This window comes from Cibotium barometz, chromosome 23 (genome assembly GCF_041138505.1).
Source record: "Cibotium barometz isolate CiBa-2024 chromosome 23, ASM4113850v1, whole genome shotgun sequence".
Classification (NCBI taxonomy): Eukaryota; Viridiplantae; Streptophyta; class Polypodiopsida; order Cyatheales; family Cibotiaceae; genus Cibotium; species Cibotium barometz.
Genome location: NC_141068.1, coordinates 26,632,406 through 26,642,344, shown reverse-complemented (window position 1 = coordinate 26,642,344; position 9,939 = coordinate 26,632,406). Strand labels below are relative to the sequence as shown.

General features: G+C 44.2%; 1 protein-coding gene across 1 annotated transcript in view; it reads right to left on the bottom strand.

Moving 5' to 3' along the window:
• Positions 1–1,239: 1,239 nt before the first annotated feature.
• PRMT7 (protein arginine methyltransferase 7) overlaps positions 1,240–9,939 on the bottom strand; it is a 45,777-nt gene continuing 37,077 nt past the window's right edge. Inside the window, exons 11-18 of the mRNA XM_086817727.1 lie at positions 8,138–8,409; positions 7,772–8,005; positions 7,577–7,650; positions 2,560–2,653; positions 2,275–2,424; positions 1,971–2,045; positions 1,755–1,854; positions 1,240–1,637 (exon numbers count right to left, since the gene is read on the bottom strand). Coding sequence (XP_086673853.1) covers positions 1,471–1,637; positions 1,755–1,854; positions 1,971–2,045; positions 2,275–2,424; positions 2,560–2,653; positions 7,577–7,650; positions 7,772–8,005; positions 8,138–8,409 — 1,166 coding nt within the window. The 3' untranslated portion in view covers positions 1,240–1,470. The remainder of the gene's footprint in view (positions 1,638–1,754; positions 1,855–1,970; positions 2,046–2,274; positions 2,425–2,559; positions 2,654–7,576; positions 7,651–7,771; positions 8,006–8,137; positions 8,410–9,939) is intronic.

Genomic DNA, 9,939 nt, shown 5'->3' with positions numbered 1-9,939 from the left:
CTTCTTTCACCTTGGCTTTGAGTGCAGCATTCTAGTCCATCCGAGACTTCATCTTGTTCACATGAGTATCGAAGCTCTCATGTGACTACATCATTAGGTCATAGAACTCTATCTGCAAAGAGACCTTTTCGTGTGCTATAAAGAGCTTATCCAACATCTCATAGGCCTCTTTGGAAGTCAGAATATCAACATGGTATATGAAATTATTGAACAAGCCTAGGACTATTAGGCCAAAGGCTTTCTGATCTCGGAGCTTCCAAGCTCTCTGGGCTACACCTTCGACTTCAAGAATCTTTTCCTCCCCCTTCATGAACAATAGAAGCCCTTCTCTCATTAGACTAAATTTAAGCTTAGTCACCGAGTCTAAAAACTCTCCCCATTGAATTTTTCAATGTACCTATGGGAGGCCATGATATGGAAAGAGGATCTTAGCTCTTATAATGCTTAACCCAATGTCTACCCTTTTACAAAAAATCAGAAGGTGAGACTGAGCATGTAGATGGTGTGCAAAGATTACTGCAAGTGGTTGTATGCACAGAGGTGGGCTAAGGACGATGTGCAACTATCTTGGATACAACTAGCAATACAAGCAAAGGGAGGTGTAGGTGAAGGTGTAGAAAGAGGGGTAGTAATCGATGTCAACAAGTACTTTCTTCAAAATCTGAGGTTCAACAAGTACAAGGCTCGTAGATGACAACCATGGCTATGGTGTTGGAGCCGACAATGATAGAGAGAGACAGAAAGAGAGAGCGAGAGTGAGTGAGAAGTACACATCTCAAGATTGATGTGATAGTTGCTTGATTAATTCAATAAAAGTACATGTACCTTTATAGGTTACAAAAGGTTACCTCAATCATTACTTACGTCAATCACACACAAATATCTAGATATTATTGATACCCCTCTTAAGAGGTAATTCACACACAAGTAAGACCTTGATTCCCAACAGTAAGAGCAGAGAAGACTAGAAATAGCCAATTATGAGGAGAAGGCCCAGATCTAAAGGTTACTCTAAAACCAGTAGGTTACATGTTTTAGTTAGAGATGAGATATTTCAAATCTTTCAATGTTTCAAGTTTGTAGATAACCAATAAATAGCAATATCAACCATATGACCTTTAAACCATCAAAATGAGGGAGTAACATTAGGTCCTGCCAGGACCAAAGAGTCAACAATACTATTTTTTTGAACGAGGGTGCCTTGAAACCCAACACCCATAAACAATATAGAGGATGGGAAATCAACACTCATTAACCCAAGCCAATTGGGTGAGAAAGCCTGCCATTATATTATATTCATGCTAAATAAAACTGTAGTAGGAAAATCCTCAAGTATGTCGGCGTGTCTATGAAGTTGATTTAAGCTATGCAATGGGTCCAATACATTTTCCTCCTTAAGGAGCTCACAGATCCATGTTACGATATACCTTATGCAATCAGTTTCGTTCTTACCTGAGTTCTTCACATTCTTCACAAAAAATCAACACTCACAAGTAAGTCCCCGCTCTCAGAATCAAATGTTGCAGACAAATCAAGCATGCTGAAATCACATGATTCACTCTTTGATTGGCATCCCTCAACTTGCACCGGAGAGCGTAACAACTTAACTCCCTGTTTCCAATGAGTTGGGTCATGACCTGAGAAGGAAAAAAAACAAAATTAGAAATGTGGGCCTTTTAAGTACATTCTCAATAAAGAAAAAAACATTATAATGGTCTGTTTTGCCATTCTGAACAGAGTTGAATCCCCATTACCATCTGGTCCAGTATAGACTATTTGTTCAATTTCTGTATCCATCACCCAGTCTATCCACAACACTATGCCATGACATGTTCCGGATTTGGAAATTTGGACCTGGGAACAACATATCAGAGTGCAATTGTTAAAATCTTTGGGTGATTCACTTTAAACATCTTTCTGCTTTCTTCTGAAACACCCACCAACACCTGAATTATAAAACCTGCTCTGACCTTCTTGGAACTCGTCACAGTCTCTATTGCCTTTGAAAAATCAAAAGTCATGATAGAGAATGGCTCTGTTAGCTTCTGAAATGGGTTGAAATCAACATGTTAAGCTATATTTCATACGAAATACCTTCACAAGATTGGAATATATCAACGAAGGCACGAGGGGAGGAAGGGGAAGAGAGAGAGAGAGAGAGAGAGAGAGGTGAAAAGGAGGGGGGGGGGATGCCGTCCGTTGGGTAATGACTTCTTCAAGTAGAGCTGCACATAATGTATATCATGTTGTGAAACGGATCGAGTAAGAAAGAACCTGATATTTCCCACACTGCCATAAATTATAGGGGAGAATCGGTCCTTCAAGTGGTAGAGGCAGATCACCACAAGCACCGAACGCTTCATTGACTAAAGAATGATCAAATCCTTGAACAGTTTTAAGCGATTGCCGACTATTCCATAAATCCTAGAATATGTAAGACATGTATCAGAAAACCATCACATCTCTCAAAAAACAACCAAAATCCAAACCTTATTGATTTAAAGCACTGCAAGATGATTTGGGAGCAGTAGGTTTTAATGACATCAAGTGTGCCCTTACATGCATTGACATTGCCATGCCGCACAGGATCCCTTTGCAAGGTATTGTTACAACATTTTCACTCAACAGTGTTGACAAGCATGTTCTCTCTTTCCTGCAAACAGAGATCTCTCTCTCTCTCTCTCTCTCTCTCTCTCTCTCTCTCTCTCTCTCTGCTCATGTACCTAGATCAGATTTTAAAGTTCTAGATTTTTGTTATCTTTCTTTATTACTATTTTGTAACCAAGATTATGTACCTCATGGATATGATGTAACCTTTTGGTCTCATAGGTCATTTTGGCCTTTTGAAGACGTTAATACAACTTTCTCTCTCTCTCTCTCTCTCTCTCTCTCTCTCTCTCTCTCTCTCTCTCTCTCTCTCTCTCTCTGCCGACATCGCGACCACATTCTAGGCTCCAGACAGGGGACATGTTCGAGACACAGGCCAGCACACCCTTACCGACTTCTTCAGAGCAGCAACGACCCCGCGCACCATTGACCACAAGTTGACTGGGCCCCCACAGCCACCTCAAGGAGTCACCCTGGACAAAGCTGGAGAGCTATGTAGAGCACAACGTCCACGACCCGCTGCCCCAGCCGAGACATTATCAGAGGGTACAGGCGATATTGGCATGACGTGGCACAACCTCGGCGCTTCAGCCTCTATGCTGGATCAACCTATGTGAGACATTATGGGATGAGTCTATCTCAGCCGCTTCCCATAGCCTACCATTTTTCCAGTTCCACACTTTTATCAGATATGCCTTTTTCTGGCAGTTGTATCAGGCTACTAGTTCCTCTTTGGCCACATGTTATAGCTAGTTGTTTTTCAGTTTATGCTTTTCATTTTCTACTCAGGACAGTTAGTTTCCTTGAGTTTTGGATGTATTGGTACTTTTGTCTCATAGGCCACTTTGGCCTCTTGTAAACGTTAATCTCTCTCTCTCTCTCTCTCTCTCTCTCTCTCAGTCGAGACCTCGGGGGAGACATCCACCTCCCCAGCACCAGGCGACCATCACTCAGTTCTTCCAACCACGAGAGGACGCCACACCACTCATGGACGACATACCCACAGCTTCATCGAGCCACACATTCTCGAGTGCCCAACCTCCTGCCAAACTACACTCTGTTGTGACTCTAGATCCCCTAGTGCATGAACAAAGGAAAATCAAGCCATATGTCACACCGTGATTCTCCACCTATAACTTTCTCTCTTGAAGACTCTAGATCTTGGCCCCCGGACGTTGGGCACGACCCCCTCATCAGCTCCAGCAGCTACCTTTCCACGTGACGTACCTGAGGGAGACCTCTTGGCGATACTCATTAGCCCCATGCTTTATATTTTGGAGAGTGGTATACCATCTACTCGGAGCTGATGCTGCTCTCATGTTTCGATGTTCTTAGTATTCCATGACGAGTTTCCATGGACAGTTTTGTATCATCCCAGTGAGATAGCTATGTTTATGTTTTCTTTCTGTTTTATTTTTCATTCCATGATGAGATATGCCATGGACATTATTGTATCACTTTGGTCTCATAGGCCCATTCGGTCTTTAGTAGACGTTTAATATATCTTTCTTTCTTTCTTTCTCTCCCTCTCTCATGGCGTAAGCCTCTTCCCCTAGCCCTACCCTCTCTCATGCACCAAGCACTGATGCCCTATCCACACCACCCTGCCCTGCCCTGCCCTACTCACCGCTCTGCCCGTGACCCCTACCCTGCCCTGCCCACTGCCTCCGGTGCCCACACGCTGTGCGCATAGACCTGCCCTATTCTGCCCTTCGCGTGCCACCCACGTGCTGCGCAAACCCCTGTCTCTCCGCTCCTCCTCTTCCCACCCACCCTTGATGAGGCCCCCAAGGCAGCAACATAATCTTCTCTCTCTCTCTCTCTCTCTCTCTCTCTCTCTCTCTCTCTCTCTCTCTCTCTCTCAACATAATCGTCTTTCTCTCGCTTACACCAAGATGAAGAGATCCGAGAAATGGGAGGCCCTGCATTCATAATTGAATGCAATCATTGTGTCAATGGAGAAACACGTGCTCACTAGCTCAGAGAAGCCATAGAAGCACCCCCTAGGTGGATGAGCAAAAGACGAGCTGAAAGTTACCAGGGACATCTTGATATGCCAAGAAGATACACAATTAAAGAGCTCAAGGAAGCCCATGCGACCAAAGTGGAAAAGTGGAAACCACAAGTTGAAGACCTCAAGGAGCTACATGTATGCAAAGCACAAATAAAAGAAGAAAATTAATCCCTCCCTTGCCTTGGAGAACTGCAAGAAGGTTTAGTGGCCACAAAGAAGGAGATGGAGAAAGGGTGGGCCACAATGGTTGAGCAAGAAGTAGAGAAAGAATGGACAGAAGCGGTAAGAAAACACCACACACCCACCCCCATCATACATGATACCTTGGAAGAGGAGAAGAGGAGGAAGGTCCACGCTCTTCATGCTAGGGTGAAAGGACTAAAGGAGGGGGAATCCTCCAAAGCTAACGCTCTAGCCCTATGAAAGAAAATCAAAGTGGAAGGGACCCCTTATGTGGACACATGGCATGTGAGACGGGACACCTCACAGGAGCGCCCCCCTCACTTGAAATTCTCGGACCTTGCTAGTTGAGAGGCCTTCATGAACACACGGACAACTCTCCGTGGGGAGAAGATATACCTAGGGGATGATCTTACCCAAACCCAAGCAGAGCACAGTTGGGCGAACATGCCCAAGGTGCACAAGGCCCAGCGGGGAAGTAGGTAATATACAAGGACGGGCGAGTCATCATCACAGAGCAGCATCCCAAATACGGACATGGGGTCTATGGGACCATACACCTGGAGCTCACAGTTTGGAATTGCAATGGGACACTATGGTCAGACATTTAGGGACTTCTTGTAGTAGGCTCTTCTTTTGACAACTGTTTTTCTGCTCCCCAAAAATTGCAGCAGCTACTGTAAAGCCTTGTTCTCCTTAATTATGATTCATTATGGAACTTCCAAAAAGAGAACGCAAGTCAACCCTTTCAGGATATTCTTGGAATAATCAAGAGTAGAACTTCATATTTTTAACAGTTCCTATGACAAATCATTACTAGTACTTGTCCTATCAAGCAATTGGAGAGAGGATTTAATGTGCCAAGGAGCTGCTCCTATTCCCTTACAGGGGTCCCACATGAGGGTCCACCCCATCCCTACAACCACTGGATCACCGGACTGAGGGGCCTCTCTCGGTTAGCTCCCTTGTAGGGAAGCGCACCCCCCCCCCCCCCCGCCCGGGGGCAGGTCCTATAGATCCTTCGGCTTCCCAGCTGTGCCGGCAGTTCCCACATTGGAGAAACCCATCAAGAATGGATCAATTCAGTGATTCTTTAATCCCCTCAAGAAGACTATCACCTTCTACCCGGTATCATCTCTCTTCCAGGAGTCCCCGTGTGGCTTTCCTCGTATTATTGCACACCCAATGGATTACAGATTCTTTAGGTGATTCCTTCTTGTGACAGCGACTTCGTCAATGTAGTAGCCCCTCTTTGTGTCTGTGCATCACACCACCATGCACGATGCCGGGGTCATCGTTTTTCCCTTCCTATTGAGTGTCCCCTATTAGGGAGTGGGACAATTTCTCAGTAGCCAAAAATATTCGGGACCAAGTCCTCCGCTTCCCCAATTCACTGACCTTCGTCTCACAGACACCATCAGTCAGGCCTCGCCAACAGCGAGACTGGAGCTTGATTGCTCCAACTGTGGAGCCTGATGGTTCATTTGATGTGGAGGCACAGGTAGCACACCTCTTCGTCTTTTTCCACATCAAATTTGCAGCAGATCAAGGGATCTCCATCTACCTATACTGAAAGGACGGTCATCCTATGATCGCCCAGAGTCTGCGGCCCATGTAGAGTAGTCTCACTTGGAGACGCACATTCGCACCCACTTGGAGGATCCCCATGTCAGAACTGATTGCCACTACTCCCCATCCTCAGAACCTTGTATATGAAGGGGAACTCAAGTAGAGCCCACAATCTTTTCCCCTGGGCATGTGGATCCACCACCAGACCTTTCACTGCCTAACTGATACTCTTCACCACAGCAGCTCCCCGGCCTCTTTTCCGCCCGTGAGATTGGTGGCACCTTTTGTTTCCAGTCCCTAGAGAGGCATTCCCCCTCCGCTGTCCTAATGTAGCCTCCCTTTTAGAGTGGTCAGCTTAGGAAGGAGCTTCCCTTGTTTTTCTGCATTGTAGCTTGAACTCCTCATAGGGTGGTTGTTGACCTCTTCTGCCAGCTTGGGTGTGTTGAAATCTAGTCCATTTGGCCAAGCCAAGTTGTAATGGTTAATCAACGGTTAACCTTAAGAGTCAATGTATCAATTCCAACCCAAAAGCTGGCAGTGTTATGACTCAGCAGAAAGTGGGACAATATTTGTCCTACTATTCATGTAGGCCCCAAATTACAAGTATAACCCAAAGGAATGGTAGGGGTTAGGTGTAATTCAAGGCACACCATCTTCATAAGCAATCATCTTTTCATGTAACCCCAGCTTGGCATTGAGGGGGTGTGTTGAAATCTAGTCCATTTGGCAAAGCCAAGTTGTAATGGTTAATTAACCTTAGAGTCAATGTTTCTAGGTAACTTCAGAAAATTATGTTGTTAAGTGAAACTATAGACGAGTGATGAGTAGGTGTGATTGCAAGGAAGAGAAACTATGAGAGATTAAAATCTAGGAGAAGTTGTTGGACTAAATGGAAGCCAATGGATTTAGCGGAAGCCATAAGTTGTAACTCTTTAAATAAGCAAACAAGTTTAGTCTCTTACCTATCACCTTCTAGCTTGTTTCAATTTACCGATTTCTGAGTTCATAAAATGGCCTCTAATTCTTGCTTAGTGATCTCACATCTCCATCCACCATGAAATTCACAAACCAGCCATCCCATATATCCAAAGTCCCAACTCTTCATACAACCCATGCACATAAAAAACCTAAGTTATTCATATCATAGTGTTCGTAACAAAGGACTCTTTCTAGGGGATATATTGTAGAAGTTTGCCTGACAATTACCAAAAACGCAGATTCCTCCATGGAAGCATGTCCTCAAAGGCCTGATAATAAGGTTCCCCTACTAGAACATCTACCTGTTACAGAAAAACATCTACATAGCCATTAGATTGCAGATGTACTTCCCTTTCTTTTCTTTATCAAGACCATATTTAACGAGCTTGAAACATGCTGAAATTGCTAGAGAATCATTCATACCTTTCTTCCCCCAATGTCTCCAATATTTAGCTCATTCGCTTTCTTCCCCACAACTTTTACCTGATCTGATGCCAATCCATTTGCCTCAAGAGTACTTTTTAGAACTTCTGAACCAATGCACAGACCTGGCAAAAGAGAGACTACCATTGTGGTGGTAGATGTTACTGCAGCTGAGATAGCAAGTGGCAGACTATCATCAACCACGAGGCACAAAGATGATGAACTGCCATAAAGCTGAAACGCATACCAGTTAGGGAAAGCATATTGGGCATAGCAGCATATAGAAAGCAAAATGAGGAAGCTTATGAATAGGTATGCTTTCAAGCATGGAGAGTAACAGAAGAACCCAGAAACATGGAACCTCACCGCTTTCTTCATTGCAGCCATAACTGTTGATCTCCATTTGAAAGACCCAAGTAGCCCAATCCTTTCCGGTCTCATGGACCATCTCCAATTTTTGTGGTTGGTTGTATTATCAGAAGAGCAGATACTCGAAGTTTTTGCTACACCAAAATCATACTTGAAGCTTATTTCATCATGTGAAGCAGTAATACTTAGATCTTCATTGTTACCAACATGTAAACCTTGGTCCGGGACAAACCACACACATTGTTTCCAATGATCATGCCAAGAATTGCCTGAAACAGAAATGAATATTATCATCATTTACTATTGTGTCCAAGGTTCCAATAAGGGATGTAGCAAGTTTATCAAGTTAATCAAAAAGATAAAGCATTTGCCCATTGAGAATGGAAGTAAGAAAAGAATATATCCACCATCCAGTATAAAGGATTAGCATAACACACCATCATTCAAGGATAATCCATTGTCATGAACATCTTTATATAAAAAATCTACATGAGAGCATGGACCTGATCTGCACTTGCAAAGAGTGGCAAACCCTTCACAGTGACCTCCCCCCCCCCTCCCCCCCCCCCCTCCCCAAGAAAGATCCTTCTATTCATTAGGAGAAAACACGCCACATGGCTTAATACAAACTGAAAAAAGAAGGGGGGGGGAGAGAGCTAAACAGTGGCTGTGATGCTAGGTGACTGTGGCTTCCTCTTTGGAGTAGAAGGGCACGGTGCTCCAGGTGCAGTGGACAGCCGTCCCCTGCCAACAACTTGCTAGCCTTAAATGTGAACCTAAGGACGAAGACAAGGTGGTTGTACTCATTAAAAGTATGTGAGGGGTCACTCAATTTGAGCAAACTCTAGAAATCCTTCATGTAGCTACAAGCTTTGAAGACCTAGTGGCTTTGCTTCTTGGGAAGGATAGAAGAAACAAATAAGAACAACAAGCCAACACTAGTCTTGACTATGACAAAGCTTTTGTAGAAGCACAGAAATGGAGCAGTAATAAGAAGACTCAATGCAGGTAGTGCAAAAGGATGGGGCACAAGGAGGCCAACTGCTTCAAAAAGCTCGAAAAGAGAAAGAAAAGCATCATGCAAATCTCACAACTGAAGATGAAGAGGTAACAACTGAAGAAGAAAAAGCTGCAGCAACAACCCAACTCTCCCTCCAAGGGGAAGACTATGACTGGGCATTCTAGTTGTTTTTTTTGTGTGTAAGTGTCAATAAGTGTTCTCTACCCTTGTCCCCGAAAAGATTTGTAAATGTTCGTGTGTTTTGTGTGCCTTCACTAATAAAAGGCTCCGTGTTATCCTTTATCCCTATTAGGAGCAAGGGGGATGACGAAGTGCTGGCCTTGTTACTTCCGTCACTTCCTAATTGGAGGATTAGCATGGCACGGGAGGTGCGCATGGCTAGATTGCTCCCTTGTAGCATGTGCTAGAGTTAGAAGGTAGCTACTTCCCTTGCGTATTGGGTCTACCTTTGCTCCGAAGGGGGGTTGTTGGGTATTCGGAGCTTTGTATGTGTGAACCAGCCCTTGTATGTGTTTATGTGTCCATGTGTGTGTGTGAACCCACTCTTATGAGTGGATAAGATAAGTCTGCCACGTCGCGCGCGCGCGCATGTGTGTGTGTGTGTGTGTGTGTGTATTGACGTGTCTTGTGTATGTGTCAAAAGATAAGGCTACTCTCAAGCCAACAAAAAGCATTAAACTTGGTGAACTTTGAACACATCTAATCTACCTTTCATTGAGTCATGCAAAATCATTGGCTTTGTACTTTCTCACCCTCTCCATCTATGCACTAGGCAGGC